This window comes from Lagopus leucura, unplaced genomic scaffold, assembly GCF_019238085.1.
Source record: "Lagopus leucura isolate 7727_CA_CO unplaced genomic scaffold, USGS_WTPT01 Super-Scaffold_100004, whole genome shotgun sequence".
NCBI classification, from domain to species: domain Eukaryota; kingdom Metazoa; phylum Chordata; class Aves; order Galliformes; family Phasianidae; genus Lagopus; species Lagopus leucura.
The window spans coordinates 20,103,583-20,121,462 of NW_024962264.1; the positions used below are offsets into that span (position 1 = coordinate 20,103,583).

At 37.6% G+C, this 17,880-nt stretch overlaps 1 protein-coding gene across 3 annotated transcripts in view; it reads right to left on the bottom strand.

Annotated features, from left to right (window-relative positions):
* Nucleotides 1-17,880, bottom strand: part of TENM3 (teneurin transmembrane protein 3) — a 469,784-nt gene that overhangs the window by 85,515 nt on the left and 366,389 nt on the right. For all 3 annotated transcript variants that reach the window (XM_042870719.1, XM_042870718.1, XM_042870720.1), the window contains one exon: nt 7,220-7,342. In XM_042870719.1, coding sequence (XP_042726653.1) covers nt 7,220-7,342 — 123 coding nt within the window. The remainder of the gene's footprint in view (nt 1-7,219; nt 7,343-17,880) is intronic.

Genomic DNA, 17,880 nt, shown 5'->3' on the forward strand with positions numbered 1-17,880 from the left:
CTTTCTGAATGTAAGTTCCCGGGGAATTCACTGATTCAGAACTAAAAAAGCAAAAACAACACAAATATCTACAAAGTAAAAACATTTTGAATTCCCTGAACACAAGCCTTACTGCTTTGGGATTTATATTAAATACATACATACATACATATACATATATTTTTTTAACCAAAGTATTTAAAAACAGAGTTTTCCAGCATAAAGACTCATTCTAAAAAAGTGTAAGGAAAAGGGAAATGAGGTAGACAGATTTTAAGAATAACAAACAGAACTAGTCGAGACAGCTAACAGAAACAGTCTTTTCTACATCAAACATTTGCATTTGTACACAATTTTAACAGATCTAGTTCACTATGTTTTGTTTCTTTTTTCTCCCAAACGAGAAAGACAATGTTTCGTGTTCCATTGTGTCCACATCCTTACACCTTTGATCCCCATAGCACCTTTGTCCCCTGGATTACCTGGGCCTCAGCCCCAAGCTTGTTATCACCTTTTCAACACTGCTGCCTCCTGAATAAAATGCGTAATAACATGTTGAAGTCTGCTATTTCCACTGTGTTCTATATTACAAAAATGTGTTTATCTGAAGGTTTAATCATGAGGAATAAGAAAAAAAGGACGGAAGGGTGTTAATGATCTTCCCCTAAAAAGCATTAATGCAACTATCAGTTAGCCTTAGGAACCCAGTGACAGCGATCTGGAAATGCCCAGAAGAAGCACAAAAGATCTTAACATGTAAAGGACTCACAATTTCAAATGCTGACATTAAAAAACTAGCCTATGGGTCGTGGCTTATCGAAAAAAGAACATAAGCCATAGACTTTACATATTCCCAGCAACCTTTTTTTTTTTTTTCAAGCAGGTAAGTGAAGGCAAGAAATATCTATGCATCTACGTTCCATCTTGGGTACAGAATGGTATCATCCAATCTGCCTAACTCTGTGATCTCACAGTGATGCACTGTGAAACGAATGGACGGGGCAGAACTGCACAAGCCAAGCTGATAACTGCAGGGAGCTGGGCTACATCCTATGGATAGCACAAGTCTGGGACAACTTGGCTTCCCACATACGCAGACCTTAAAATCTGGCAAAGATTATGGCTTACTTGGGAGAGCATCTTCCCACCTGCTAGATTTGCAGGAAACAGAATTGATACACTAACAAAAATGGCTTCGACAAACTGCCACCACCAGCTTTGAAATTCAGGATGGCTTAGTAAGGTATGCATGAAAGCCTGTGTGAAGCCAAAGGCCCAGAGCTGTGTCAAGGGACCATCTCTGTGCCATGTGCTGCACAGAGGTGCTCCTGGAGATAGAGTCGAAGGTTACTACAACCCAACAGAATCAGTGCTACCAGACCTAAACAAAGCTTTGCCAAAGAACTTGTCTATCAACACATATCAATTCCAGACTAAGTAACTAACTAAGTAGCTGGCTCATCAAGTTGAGCCTTGTGTAAAAGCAGTATAAAGAAAAATGGAATTGTAGTTACAACCTTACAGCTCACTGTTTTTTTTTTACCAATTCATTTTCTTTCTTCAGCAGCTAGTCTGTTATAAAGATTGAATGAAATGCATCTGAATGTGATAAGCACGTTCAAATGATGCTCGCTTGTTTGCGTACAAGCATTGTAAAGAATTGACAACACTTCTGTTGCTGCCCTGTCTTTTATGTTCAAATTCTACATTATTCATCATTTGAGGAAACAAACTGACACAACCTTTTTGCAAACATTTAGGCTGGAAAAAAAACCCAACTAGATTAAAATCTGAAATGCCAGGTGAGGTCACAGACTGATCCTCTCCACTTTCTCTGCATCCAAGATGAACACAGGCTGCTTTTGAATTAAGCAGACACAGAAGCACTACTTAGAGGCCTGGAGTGGGGGCTCATCTCACCACCAGAGCTATACCGCAATACCCTCACAGTTGCTGAAAACATCTCACTTACAGGAGCATGATATTGATTAGCACTCAGCTTTCAAGAACCAGTGAAATATCTGCTCTTGGAAGAAACTTTTTTTTTTTTTTTTTTTTTTTTTACTCTCTTCAGGCTGATGCTTTTCTAACTTTGGAGTTAACCTTTCGCAATATTTATACTTTTACTAGAAGATAGGCCTGTATTTACAAGGGCTGCTCTGAAATTAATGTCTGTTAATTTAGTATGCTGGCAAATGACATCAGAGGTGGATGCTGGTGGGAGGGTAGTAGAGATTGCACCTTTCCCACCAATATCCTATTACATGTTGCTGCTGTGTGACAGATGGTAGCAGAGGAGCAGTCTGATGAAACGGTGTCTGACATAAAAGTGTGGGTGGAGCAAAGGTATGTCACTAAATTCCTCCATGAGGAAAAACTTGAACTCATCAGCATTCATTGATGCTTTCTGAATGCTTATGGAGACCGAACAGCAGACACAAGCACAGTGAGGTAGTGAGGTGGTATGTTTTAGCAGTGGTGGTAGCAACAGTGGGTCACCTCCACCGGTGCAAATTTTTACAAGAACATCATGCAGGCTCTTCTTCAACTCTGACAAAAATGCAGAGTGACCGGTGGTGACTACATTGAAAAATACTGTTCTGTAGTTGAGAATTTTCACTATCAAATAGTCTTCTGACTTCCATCTGTTTGGATCAATGAAAGACAGACTGCATGGGCAACATTTTCCTAGCAATGACTGCATCACAGCAGTTGTGAAACAGTGGTCACCTCGGCTGGTGCAGATTCTTATACGCACAGCATGCATGCAAGCTCTTCTTCAATGCTAGTGAAAATGCATAGCTAATGGTGGTGATTATATTGAAAGATAGTGTTTTGTAGTTGAGAGTTTGCTCTATTAAGTAGTGTTATTGTGCTCTTTGTATCTTTTGTAGTTTCCATGGAAACAGATAGCGGGCATTACCTTCAGAACAACATACACATTATTGCAATTTATTTAAATGTTTCTTACCACTTTCTTCAAACTGATGCACATTTGGTTGTATAAATTCACACGCTGGTGCCTGGTAATCACTAAACAATAAACCCTTGTTTGCAGTATTGATCTGTGACTTCCACTGTTTGTATATTGGAAATGAAAAACAACTACCTCTTGCTACTGAAAAGATGAACTAGATAGCTTGAACAGGTGTGCTTTTTCAAACGCACATTTTGTCCAATGTGTTAGAAATGCCTACCACTGGGCTTCAGCAATTATCCTTAGCAGGTAATGATCTTATCAGCCCCCATTTTCTTAACCAAAACCAAGATACTTTCACCCTTTTGCCACATACCTGTTTAACATCATACTACCTCTCAAAATTATCACTAGCTTTCTGTCTTCCTTAAAATGGGGCATTAACCAGTCCTTTTCCCTTCTGGGAAACGGGCACAAGAAAACGTCAGTAGTTTCAACATTTCCTTTTCACGTTTTAAAGTAATAAAAGTTCTCACACAGACCTTTAAATCCAAATATGAAATGTCACATTCATTCACACAATTCCATAATGACATAACAGCCCAAACATGAAATCCATTTTTAAAATAGCTTTCCTCTTGAATATTTTCTGTTTCACAGTACTTCTTCTCTACCTCCAAAACCTTCCGAACACCTCTCCAAAAGATAATAGCAAATACCCTAAGTATTTATAGGTTAATAATATTTACATCAAAATTAGCAAATATATTACTAAAGCTACTAATAATTTACAAAATAACTTGCTATACCACATACTTACGATGTATGCACCATTATATTAAATACTCAAGATACAATGATAATCTGATGTATAATGGTTAATTAACAGATCAAATATTTGTTACACGTATTATCCGTAAATTCTGTTCTTACTGTGTGAGACTAGACAAAATCTTAATCTAAAGAAATATTTGAAGCAATAAACAGAATTTAATTTATTTACAAGAAAAATAGTTCAGAAATATATCAAAAATTACATGAAGCCAAACTCTCCCTCCTTATTTGCAAACACTCTATAGACTGGTGCAAGATACTCTGTAAAGAACTGAGCATCTACACCAGAGAATAAAAATGAGTGCATAATCAGAACATGAAAAAGCTGAACAATAATTGCTTTATAGTGCCACACATAATATCATTTTCTATTCTTCGTAGGCAGCATTAATTAAAATATCAGGTTGCAAGAATGGATTTACAATCAACAGCATATTCACCTACTCCACTGAATAACCTCGTATTTAGAGGTTGGTTTTTTTTTTCTGTGAGACACTGATATATAATCTGCAAAAACTACTTCAACAAATGAAATCAAAATCCTCCATAAAAACAAATTCAGAACTACAATTTTAGAAAAAAAATGAACGTAACAATTAAAAGTTACTACATGTTTAATTAACATTCTGTACCATAAATAAAAAGAACCCTCAAAATCCATTGGTTGCAGCAAGTATAATGTATTTCAATGAGTATAATCTCAAAACTGCACTGAGTTAAGCCAGAAGAAATGCTCTTTTCCCCATATATCCTTTTTCTCCCTTGCATTTAAAGCAAAATGAAAAGAACAACAACAAAAAACAAGCCAACAGTTAAGCATATGTTATAAGGTATTTCTGAATTGCACATTGATTTTGTAGGATGTAAAAAAATAAAGAAAGCCAGTGACGTATGAAATGTTAGCATGTGTTAGAACATGGTGTCTAAACAAATTTTCAGTTCTGTGTTTCTTAACCTTTCTTTCATGCTGTCTGGTTATAAAACCAGGTGAAGCACCGTGGTACCTCAAGTAGGTGCTGAGATGTGATTAAGCATGGCTAAAAATGTACTTTGGAGAACCTGAACTGAAGTGCCCTCTAAAATTCATCTTATTCATAGAAAATACATATCCTTATGATACCTTATGCAGCCCTGAATCACGCCTGCCTAGATAAGCAAGTGATACATTGGCAGCAGTTTACTATTTGAACAGAGGAAAGCACTGGGAAAGAAAAACAAACAAACCAACCAATAACAACAACAAAAAGAACAACAACAAAAATCCCTCACCACCTAAAAAACAATCCGCAAAAGCAACAAACAAAAAAGAGAAGGCTTGTTCAGAGATTCAAGCTTCATTTAACTAATTATTTGCATCCAAGGATGATTTCACATGCTTTTACTGTCAGTTTATGACTAGCTATTTGTAGGCAAACCACAGCTGAACTTTCTCCAGAGGTCAGAAGAATGCATTTTAACATGTAAGCTTTACTAATTCATCACACAAAGTATCTGCACTTCTGAATGGCAAATAACTATCTAGTATCCAAGCCACTCACCTGAGGACTATACTATTTTCTGACCAAAGCTAGCACTTTTTTGGACTACTCCAAATTCAGATAAGACTCATGAAAAATGAATGGCCGAGGTATCAAAATCAAGGCTTTAGCAATTCTTCCTTACAATTTCTTGTAACTAGCACGATAGTATGAGGGCTCCCTCCTTAAATTTCTTATCTAGTCATCACCACACCTTCTACTTAACTTTCCTTTTGTGGTTTAAAATGTGTGTATTCTCTGGTTTGTCTGTTGCTTAGTATTGACGTGTGTTGATAAATGACCACTTACTATATTCTGCAGAGGACAGCATTTTAGCAGTAGATGAAATTAACCCCATTCTTGGACAGTATTTAAGGACACAAAGAAGGAAAAAAACATATTTGAAATATTTGCTATTTTCTTCTATTTCTGAGGCAAAGTATATTAGGCTTTAATTTATTAAAAAAAAAAATACCAAGGGGGAAAAAAAACAATTTATATTTAAAAAATATTTAATAAATTATTTTACAATAGAAAAATGCATTGGCTTCTCAGAGCTGAAGACCAGAGAATGATGAGCTGCCATTTCAGCATCAATATTCATTAACCGTACAGCACCTTTTTACTATTCATTCAAAACAAGTAAGAACACAGAAAGAGATAATGAATATCCAAGTACAAGAAAAAGGCAGTAGGGTAAAGGAAATGAAAAACTCCTACTAGAGAAGTTTAACCTGTTTAAAAAGATGACAGAAAGAATGATTCAAGCTGTATTATTTCTATAACTTGGAGCTGTGATAACTTGAAAAATTTTCAAGATGTCAAGTGCTGGCAGATGCCTCCTCCTCCTCAGCGGTAAGGAGGTCAGCTCTACCTTGTGAAAGGGAAAATGGATTTTTCTGTAATGAAGCAAATACCGCATTCATCAACCATTTAAATCAAGTTTTCCATTCAAAAACTATTGATTTTAAAGCCTCTGTTAGCCAAAAGTGCATAGGCTCCTAAATGTTTTGAGAATCTTAAAGGGCAACATGGAAAAAGGTCGATAAAAAATAATCCTGTTATGTGGTTTGTATTTTAAAAGCTCCTACAGCAAAATTATTTTTTATTTTTTATTTTATTTTATATATTGGAAATAAAGTTTTTTATTTTATTTTATATATTGGATGCACGATTCAGGCTCAGTATTATATGTAAGACATTTTGAGAAAACACATGAATATATTAAAAGTGACTTACTATGTTTCAGAGAGAAATAAAAAAAGGAAAAAACCCTCATTGGCTACAGAAAGAAAAGAACAAGAAGTATTTAACAGCAAGGTCATCACGCAATAGGAAGCTCCTTGGTTACAAGTAACCTACGCACAACTAATGAGAACCTTTGAAAATATGCAAATTCCCCTGCAGAACCTCTTGTGGTGCCAACCCTTCAGAAATGGACTGATTATGTTCCTCTGTCACAAACAAGGCTTTAGTCTGAAAACTATCCGGAGTTCAATGAGACTCACAAAGATGGCATCAGGTCCCCCTTATGAAACAGAGTGCCCTGTCACATCGGGGATCCTGGCTTTGCTGTGGCCATTTCTGCAGCGTGGGTCCCAAAGGAAGGATGGTCGCTGGCCAGCCTCAGCACCATCTCACCACAATGAGATGTTTTCTGTCCTCATCCAACAGGGCATGTAAATTCCCAAGACAAATTTTGGTTGACAACCACATTTCCTATTTGTATCAAGATTACCACCAAGGATTCATTGTTCAGTTCACATGTTTAGTTCAGGTGTTCTCAGTTGAAAGACAACCCCTGCTTAGTGTCTGCATGGCTATTTCGAATTACTATTATTCTCAAATGCTCTGAACTTCAAATAAACAAAAAACGTTAAAATCTGGTGATGTAAATAAAACACAAAGAAAGAAAATGCTTTCAGAGAAGGAAATGCTTTCAGAAGGAAAGAAATTGGTGCATTTCACTTACCGTTTTCTCCAGCAGGTACTGTTACAGGATGTGTTGGCACAGTATCAGAATTCACTTTTCCATTCTCAAAAGTATCGTTTTCAGTTTGCTGCAGCTGCCAGTTGAGGCCAAACAGATGCATTGCTGGTGGTAAAGGATACAGTTTATTTGATGCTCTTAACCACAAAGACAAATTGCACAAATAATGGCTTTCCATGCTCTGCAGCGGAAAAGTCATACATTAAAAAAATTAAATTACAGGAACAAGCATTCACAGAATAATAGTTCAACTTAGTAATGGCAACTAAGCAATTACTACCACTGTCCTTTAATGATACAGTGCTCTCAGTGAGTGCAGCTGACAAAAAGCTCACCATTCTCCCATTCTCATTTTGAGTCTTTTACCGGTCCCAAATCAATGTTCAAAAGGGTAGGCAGTAATTATGCCCTTTCTCTTTCTCTCTTTTCTTTTTTTTTTGCTGTCATTTTTGATCATTCTAAAGAGACAAATCATTTAAGTAACCTTCTAAGTGACCTACCGAAATGATTTCTGCAGCGCACGGATCTGTTCTGGCTAGTCAGAAAGGGAAAACAACACAAGAGGAAGGAAGATTCTGTGGACACTATAGGGCTAACCTAAAACACTAACACTCCTTTCCACTCTGTTAACAACACTCTGTTTAACTTTAAACTTTGTGCTCATTCTGCATGCTAGCCTATAGAACAAAGCCAAAATCATGAGCAGAGCTGGAGATGCCGGGTACTTAGTTGCTGTGGTAATGAAAATGTGTAAGGTAGTTTCTGAAGTGCTTAATTCCCCACAGTCACGTTCACCAAAAGATGATATCAAGTTAACATGTTCAGTTATGATAATTATAGAAGCCAGAGCCAATCTTCCATGGTGTTAGGGGAACTATCAGGGAACCCTGATGCCACCAGGGATTAATGAACAAATCCCGGGGAGGAATAACACCAGGCACCAGTACATGCTGGGGGCTGCTTAGCTGAAAGACAACTTTGTAGAATAGGACATGAGAAACCCAGTGGTCACCAAGTTGAACACAAACCAGCAGTGTGCCCTTGCCACAAGCAAGACTAACGGTGTTCTTGGCTGCATAAGACAAAGTGTTGCCAGCAAGTCGAAGGAAGAGATCCTTCCACTGTACTCAGTGCTGGTTAGGCTGCACCTGGAGTGCTGCACTCAGTTTCAGGCCCCCCATACAAGAGTCAGAGTAGAGAGAGTCCAATGTAGGACCAGAAAGATAATGAAGACACTAGAGCACATTTACTACGAGGACAGGTGTAGACTACTAGCCCAGCTCAGCCCAGAGAAGTAGAGTTTCAAGGGGATTTCATCAATGCCCATAAATGCCTGAAGGGAGAGCGCAGAGAGGACAGAGCCAGGCTCTGTTCAGTGGCACCCAGTGCCAGGACCAGAGGCAGCAGGCACAAAGTGAAGCACAGGAGGCTCTCTCTGAACATCAGACATCGCTTCTGTGTGGGTGACAGAGCACAGGCATAGGCTGCCCAAAGGCTCTGCCTGAGCAAGGGTTTGAATAGATCGACTCAGAGGTTCTGCCGATCTCAGCCATGCTGTGATTCTGAACCCCACGGCTAAACTACTTGAGCAAAAATAGGGAAAAAATATCATCTTAATGATAAAGATACACACAACATTTAAAACTTCTTGCTATCTAATGGTCTGTTTCATTTTCTTCCAATGACTCTATGATACCACCAAAAATTAAATTTATTATAATTACTCTAATTTGCTTTCAGCATAATTTGAGTTTACTTATTCAACAACAGCAGCAATATCCAAAGGTGGAATCATCTTTCAGTACTACCAGGGAGTAAAAATACACTGGAAAATTTTTCTCTGCTAATGTATTTTGACCATCAGTGTATCATACAAGGAAGATGATTCACTACATCTTGTTTCTTCTGCTTCTTCTGCCCCTGAAATAGATCACTGCTATAGTCGATGTTATTCATTCCTTCTATCCTAAAGATAAGCAATTCTTCATCCTATTTAGTTTCATCTCTAATCTTGCAGTCTCTCCGTATTAACCATGGCAACTCTTAAGACAAACAGAGTACTGTGGCAGTTTAGTTACAGAGACAGCAAACATTGCAGAACTAAGATCATCTTCACCAAGTGTTTGCCTTAATCTGCCCCCCTCACCACTACAAAACAAAACAACAGATTGCACCCAAAGACCTATTACTGAATGCTTCAAAGACTGAAATCCCTAGTAGACATGACATATTCTCTTTGTTCCAAGTCTCTGACTCTAGTATTACTCTTCCTTTTCAGACTTTAAATTGCCTGTCAAAGCCTGATAATGTAGGATCTTCTGTGACCCTAAAACCTTATTTCTTTTTTTTTTCCCCTGCCACCTCTTGTTAGAACATAAATCCAACCACCACCATTCTTGGCACATTCCTAAAATTAGCCATTATTAGTTCAGTCACACCTTAGCCGAAATTCTTGTTTATTAATCATCTGATGATTTTATCTGTTTAATATATTTCATAAAAATCCCAAGAATCAAATTCCACTATCTGATATATTAGTTCACTGGCAGCAATGAAAAACAAAATATAGTTAAGTATGATTCAAACTCGGTACGCTTTGCTTCCTGTATTTTCAAGAGAAAAAAAAAAAAAAAAAAAAGTGACATTTATTTTGAAAGAGGTTTCTCTAGATGTGCATCCTTACCAATCATGTGAGCTTAGAACTCCACTATCAGCTCTGTCTGCTGGTACTGCATATGTGCCCTGCACTTCTTCATTCTCTGCTGAGAGGTCAAAAGGGGAAGACCTGACATGACCTTCTAGCCATTCCCTCATAATCCTAAACAGCTGGAATTTGAAGTCTTCAAAAGCAAGGACTGAGGGATCTGTATTGATTACATCTCAAAACAAAACATAGTTACTACAAGGTGACAATTACCTTCTCTTTGCGCTTGTGCCTACGTGCATTGCACCATTGCTGTCTGTTAGAGATGCTAACAGTTGTCTCACCAAAACACCATTTTTCTCTCAACTTTAACACTGAACTAGAACCAAGATCAGTAAAAAACATTTAATAAAAATGAACAGGCTGATATGTGCAGCACTTTCACAAATTTTGCTTAATAGAATAGTTTTATTGCAAACCAAAAATGTTGCTTGAGAGTTCTAAAGACAGTCCAAAACTGACAGTGTGTGCTAATACACCAAATAATTCAACCATCTTTTTGATTGAGCTCTATGGAATTTAGGGAAGCCTCATTCACTACAAACAAAAAGGAATAACATGAAAAAATTATGCCAGTCAGTGCAGGATCCAGATATCAAGACATAGACCTCAACTGTCTTAAGAGATGTTAACTTCTAAAAAATAGGTGAATTGACTGATTAAGACAAATTCAAGCTCTATTTTATCGATGCATTGCTTCTAGTTTTGGTTTTAAATTGTCTCTTCTCAGCCAGTCATCTAAACAATGACAAACTTTAGGTCCTTCTCCGTCCTTGTTATGAGGACAGTGAGGCAACTGCTAAAAATTCATGATGCTCAACAACCAAAAGGCAGTATTGGTACTAGTAACCCTACATTCAGAGCACAATTCAGTAAAGGGTCTGAGACTGTGAAGTCAAATGTTATGAACTAGTCCTGAATTTGCAGAGGTGGAATGATTCAGGCAGACTGCTGGAGTGTACAGGCTGCTTTGTTTTTCTCAGGCCTAGGAAAGGATGAAGAGATTCTTCCACCTTTGAGATAGGGATGTCAAAAGTTCAACTTTTTTTCCCTCTACTTCTGAAAATTTTTTCTATTAGGTTCATAGAAATGGCAAGTCCACTTTTTCTTTATAAAGAATTTGACAAAGGAAGCAAAATTAAACGAGGAATGTATTTTCCATTTGCCAGCTGTTATTTTAATTGCAAATCCAATGTAAAGCAGTTTATTGATTTTGAATTGGCTGTCAGTTCTTGTTCATTTCTCTTCAGTTTGGCATTTATTTGGTGATAGATAATGATAATGAAGACAGTGGATCTCTCCCAGAGCAGCCAGCTCTGAGCCTGTAATTAGGCTACCAAACCAGTAAGGGTACTAACACTGGAACAACTTGCAATACTGGCACATTTTTGATGTCAGCGAAGACTTGTCAGAGAATGCTAGATGTCTCTACCAAGGAGACAGTTTGTGATGGTTGTAGTCACAGAACATAACAATTCAATCCAAATGACCCACAGCTGCAAAGAAGGGATGAACCCTCAGGGAAAGGGTGAAAACATAGAATGGTGCAATTGCAAACACGTCCACAATCCCATAAGAAAAAGGAGGCATTTCTTAATGAAGATTGGAAAGATTGTTCCCATTGAGGAATAGAATGACTTTATAAGCACAGAAATAGATGATGATATTCTCTACCTATTCTGCCATTTCAGTACACACCTCCATTCTGCAAAATAATCTCAAGCTACCAAATAGGAGTTGAGAAAGTACTGTGGGACTGACAGACTTGTTTAATGTGGTATTTTTATTGCTAGCAGCCAGGATTATCAGCTTTATAGACAGCCTTTAGAGTACAGTGGCAAACAATGAAGATTTCATTCTCTTCAACAGGATAGGAAGAAGAAGCATTAGAAGAAAGTCCTCTGGGATCTGTGCTGCTCTTTGCATAAATACAAAGTCAGTGTCTGGGTGGTGCTGGTGGATAACGGCTGAATTCTCAAACACATGAGCAATAATCAAATGAACAATTCAGCTTTTCTTCCTCCCTTTATACTTTTCCAGAGCAACACAGGGCCTACATGCCACAAGAACTGGGATATTCAAAAGATTCAGAGCTCAGATTACAGAAGTGCACTTATGCCTACAGCAGCATCAACAAAAATGCTGTTGTTCATTACAGGTTATCAAGTAATCCTACCATCTGTCACTATGCAGTGTTTCTAAAGGGTTTCTAAGGCTTTCCAAACCATCTTAAACTTCTTTTTCAAGCTTGGTTGATCTTACCTTTCACTCTCTGTATTCAAGGTCTAGTTCTTTGATTTTAAAACAGCCTACAAAGTCTCCATTTCCACTTAATAATTAAAAAAGCAACTAGATACACATTTCACAACAAATACTTGGAAAAAAAAAAAAAGACTTGTTCACACTTACATAAAACATTTTACAAAAATCTGCTTCAGGAAAAAGAAGTTGATTCTATCAAGCCCTTTCATTCTTTAAAGGCTGTCAGCCTGTTTGTCTGGTACGCTCATTTCTCAAGCAAGTATTGCTGCACTTGATGCATTCTCTTTACAAGCAACCTGTTCTTGAGGAAACACACTGTATTATCACTTCAAAACTCTCTTCAAGACTTTCTTCAGTAAGCCAAAAAGAAACAGGTTCTCTTATTAATAGGTAGTAAGAGAGGAGGAATATTTACCTAACTATGTGACAAAACTAGAATGGTGAGAATTGATGACTACCTGCTGAGCCCTGCTTAGGTAGAGGTTCCCTTCACTGCCTTGCTTGCTGGCTCAAAAGCCTCTTCTGCCAAAATTATGAGAGGTACAGAAGAGAATGATAACAGAAAATCACTTGAAGACAACAGAAAAGCAGTTGGTAAAGAAATCAGACAGATGTTATCCTCCAGAATCCAGCAGCTATCACTTTTTTTTGAGCTGTCACCCAGTAGGTGAGCTCTCAACAGAAAAAATCTGGACACAGCTATGAGTACACATACTTTGTTGGGGTTGACGATTGGTGTCAGAAAGCAAGCATATTTTTTATTTCTAGGAAAGAGTAGCAATACGTAGTAAAAACCAGAGAACCTTATCAGTCAAAATTCAAGTGTGTTCTTTCATTAGCCACCAACATCAACCTTATTTTCTTTAAAGTACTATGGTTGACAGGCACATACAAAAAACAAAAGGCATAGCAAACACCCTATACACTGTGCAACTGAAAGCATGAAACGTGCAGGCGCTAAGGGTGAATAAGCAAAACTGTATGCATATAAACAGAGGCTCCAATCACAGAAGTAGCCCAACAGTAACAGGGTATGTGTCTGAAGTACCAGTAATCCAACAGGCAACATTACAAATTTGTAGATGTTGTCTTCAGAGAAAGAACTCTGAAGGTGACAACGCATTTTATGAGAGTAGGAGAAATTTCCAAGACAGGAGGGCTCTTTTAAATAGAAGGAATCAGAACTGGAAAATGAACTGGCCTGAACTGGGAAAGGGACTTCAAATATTATTCCATCTCTTCTTAAAAAAAGATTAAAAAATTAACATTGGACAGCAGAAATAAAAAAAAAAAATCCTGGCTATTTCAAAGGAGCAAGCACCTCCCCAAGACCTCCAGAGATACAATCTATAGAGTATGCTCTATGAACATAAAAATACTCAGCACTGTGGAGGAAGTTAGTAAGAGGAACTGAACAATGTTGGCAACCCTTCTTCTCTTCTCCCATGCATTTTAGAAGGTATGGTAATCAAGTCTTATTATTCATGAAGGCGTACTTGAAGATGAGCTTCTTGCTAAGAAATTTAACTTATCTTCCAGGACTGCTTCTTCTATGTATTTCTGGATGCTGGTGCTTTCAAACTACGGTTTACAAAATTGCTTCCCTAGAATAGAATAATATATATATGCACACTTGCACATAAGGAAAAGTGAATATAATTTATATTTAAAGCAATGCAAAAAGATTATAATTTAAACTAAGTAAATCGCAATTATTGCTCAATCTTGTTGAAGGATTGTCTTCTAGTTCATCTCCCTGTTGGCAATACATTTTCAAATGAAATATTTGAACACTGAAGTGGTTTTTTAAATTATCTCCCGTATATTTTTCTTGCAGCTATAATTAGAATCTGAAGCTATTTTATTCTGAAGGACCTGGAGTGGACCAGAGGATGTGCAAATCAACTGCCAGTGATTTGCATTCATCTGCTCTTTTCTAAGATAATAGGATGCATTGGATATTGCTGCAGATCAAACAGTCAATTAAAAACAGTTAATTAAAATTTTAAATAAGTGAATTACAAGTTATAAGTTCTTTATTTATTTCTGTCTTCCTTAAATCAACAAAAAGCCTGTTTTTTCCAGTTTTTTAGAATGCGTGCTTATAAGCTTCTTTAAAAGACTAGTCAACAGGTGCATCATATATTTATCATCATAGAATTGCCTGGATTAAAAAGAACCTGAAAGATCACCTAGCTTCAACCCCCCTGCTATGGGCAGGCTCGCCAATCACTAGACCAGGCTGCCTCGAGCCACATCCAGCCTGGCCCTGAATGCCTCCAGAACTCCAATGGCATCCCGGCTTGGATCAGGAATGGTGTGGTGAGCAGGACTAGGGAAGTCATCCTGCCCCTGTACTCGGCACTGGTGAGGTCTCTTCTCGAGTACTGTGTTCAGTTTTGGGCACCTCAGTACATAAAGGACATGGAGGTGCTGGAGCAGGTCCAAAGAAGGGCAATAAGGCTTGTGAAGGGCTCGGAGAATATGGCCTATGAGGAGAGACTGAAGGAACTGGGGCTGTTCAGTCTGGGGAAAAGGAGGCTGAGGGGAGACCTTATTGCTCTCTTCCAATATCTGAGAGGTGCTTACAGCGAAGGAGGGGTTGGTCTCTTTTCACTGGTAACAGGACAAGGGAAAATGGCCTCAAGTTGTGCCAGGGTAAGTTTAGGTTGGATGTCAGGGAAAACTTCTTTACAGAAAGGGTTGTGAAGCACTGGAATAGGCTCCCCAGGGAGGTGGTTGAGTCACCATCCCTGAATGCGTTTAAACACTGTGGTGCACAGAGACATGATTTAGTGGAGGGTTGTTAGGGTGCTTTAGTTAGGTTGTGGTTGGATTTGATTATCTTTAAGATCTTTTCCAACCTGAGCAATTCTATGATTCTACACGTCAGGAATCTGCAATGGAAAAAAGTTACTTTCTTCAACTACTAGTCAAAGACGATTATATACTGTTTAAAAGTACAGTTGTATTTGAGCTGTTAAGAAAGATGCGTTATAGGCTTGGTGTAACTGTTTTTAGCACATTTACCAAGAAATGGAACTTCTATTCTTCTCTAAACTTGTATGCCTAGATGTCTCATTCTTGCTGTCAAGCCAGTGACTTTACATAACAATGGTCTAATTCTGTCAACAGCATTATATGAGGCACGTTCAAAGCTTAAGGGAGAATCCAGATTTCTTACAACATAGACAGAGATCATTATTCAGTAACTGCTTACTTAAATAATATCTATTTGTTACAGCTTGTTTCACACTTGCCATTCATTATGATCATCCAGCATTCTCTGATATGTGCTAGCCCTCATGATAACCTAAATAGCCATTGGTATTATCCTGAGCCTCTCCTGAACACATTTTTTTTCCCTCCTTTTCTTTCCTCCCCCCAAATAATACTATTCACAGTTAACAAGATGGTGAAAGTTATTACAGGTGCAGAAATTATGAAAACATGCATACTAGATTGCTGAATGCTTAGAGACAGGGTTGTTTTGTCTGAGTTCACAGAAAAGCATGAAAAACATTCTATAAATTTGGGGTTTCTATCTCATAAAGTCATAATCAATGATCTCCTTGTCAAACATTGTGGAAAAAATTTCCGACTTACACTTTCCAAGTCTGGGTTAAGATGGCATGATAATTAATTTTCTCTATTCCTTCTGGCATTTCTTTAGTCTCTTCCTTCAGTCTTTTAATTCCTTCCTTATTTCTCTTTTAAACTTACTTTCTAGTAAACAGCTGAGGCTCTGGTCTGTGCTTATCTGTTTTATTTTTTTCTACAGCTCCAACAGAAGTTTTGCTTAGGGCAACATCCTTTATAGATGGCAGCCCTCATAAAACAGCAGTGTAAAGAAAAGCAATGCCAATGTAACGTCTCAACATCTATTGGAAGCATTTCACTTAGGCAAGAGCACCAGTGCATGGGCCCAAGCATTTTTTTTATAGTTTAAAAACTTTACTGCAGGAAAACAAAAACAAAAACCTCCCACTAAAATTCTTGAGGGATACAATAATAATGAAATGGCACTGTACAATCATATAGAACCTATTTGCACACAGATGGCATAAAGAAGTGCAGTCTGATGAAAAGATTCAAGAACCAAAGGAAAAAGAAACAGGAGTCAATTACTGTGATGTTCAAAGGACACATAGAGCTGGGATTTTAGAGTGTATAGTTAAACACTCATGTTGCATATTTCCATCTCATGACTGTCCAAAATAGATCAAAGCTATTTTATTCCATATTAAGAATGACAGAATATTACAGCAAACATGCAATAAGGAGAAATGGAGTAAGATTTAATAAAAGATGATAATAAGGTTTGATAAGAACTTTTGGAATGTTACCAAATGTGGAATGTTAGATGAAAGCATCTGCATGTAGAGACTGTAGTGTGTTATTTGGAACCCCACAGAGCTAAACTGTGATTAGAACTACATATTTTTCCATAAATTAGCTTTTGTTTTGAATTTCCTGCTGAGATCATATGTGAGTTGATTGAACGTGCAAGTCAACATATAGGTTTTCTCATCCTTTGCTGTTTGTTAGGCTTCATAGCATCACAATTACAGCTGTCCACTTAGAGATCAAAGGTAGGTGACTGAGGCCAAAACAAAATAACCTGTAAACTCCGCACGATTTCTTCACAGTGACTTAGATCAATGCCAGATAATAATCATTCACCTACATGAACTATACAATTGTGTTGATGCATAAGCCAAGCACGACATGCAGATCAATTTGCAACCATGCAATTTCCACTTATTTCCATATTAAAAAGCAGAATGAACATGCTGAGTTCATCATCAAAGAGGCCTTTTTCACAAATCCATCTTACTTCAAGACCTTGTAAGGCATCAGCTATCCATCTGCACATGCTAAGGAACTTGTGCAAGAAGTTTCAAGGTTTAAGTCAGTTTAGGAATTTCAACCATCCTCCCATAGAAACCTCCATATCACTCTCTTCTTTAGCTCAGTTCCTCCTAAAGATACAGCTCCTCACTATAGCACCAGGAATCGTGACTGGGTAAGCAGCTCTGTGCTTGGGCCAAAAATAAAAATAAGGGCAGAGGAGAAACCAGCTACTAGATAGAGAATCCTTAATTTTATTGTCATTAATATGTTTTATGTGGATTGCAATAACATATCATGACAGTAGTTCCTCCAGAGGACTCACTAGAGTGAGACGTGGCATTTATGAAATTATTCCTGTGAGAAAAGATGTACTCTAGGCACATGAAAAATAGTACTAATAAAAAGAAAACAAAAAAATTAATTTATCATAAATGAGTTACAGAAGAAACCCATGATACAAAGACAACCCTACTGCTAACTGTAAGTCCAGTGGTTTATGTCCAACAAGCCACTTTGTTCCTTTTCTTTAATAGCTGTGTAAATCCTGGCAAAAACAAGGTAGGATTACAGTTTCAGATTAAACATTCTTCTCCCAATCCCCACTAAATCAGCTATGACAGTGAACTATAAAATCTTACAAGTGATCTTAAGAACAGGCAGTCTTAGCTCTAAAGCAGCAGTCACTTATACAACTGATGGAGAGAATTGATTGGTCTTGTTACTGTATGAAAAGATATCAGCTCAGTGATAAGTACTTGCTTTAAACTTCTAGTTTTGGCTCCGGGTGAATTGGAATAACAAGAAAGGATTGAATTTCTCCCCT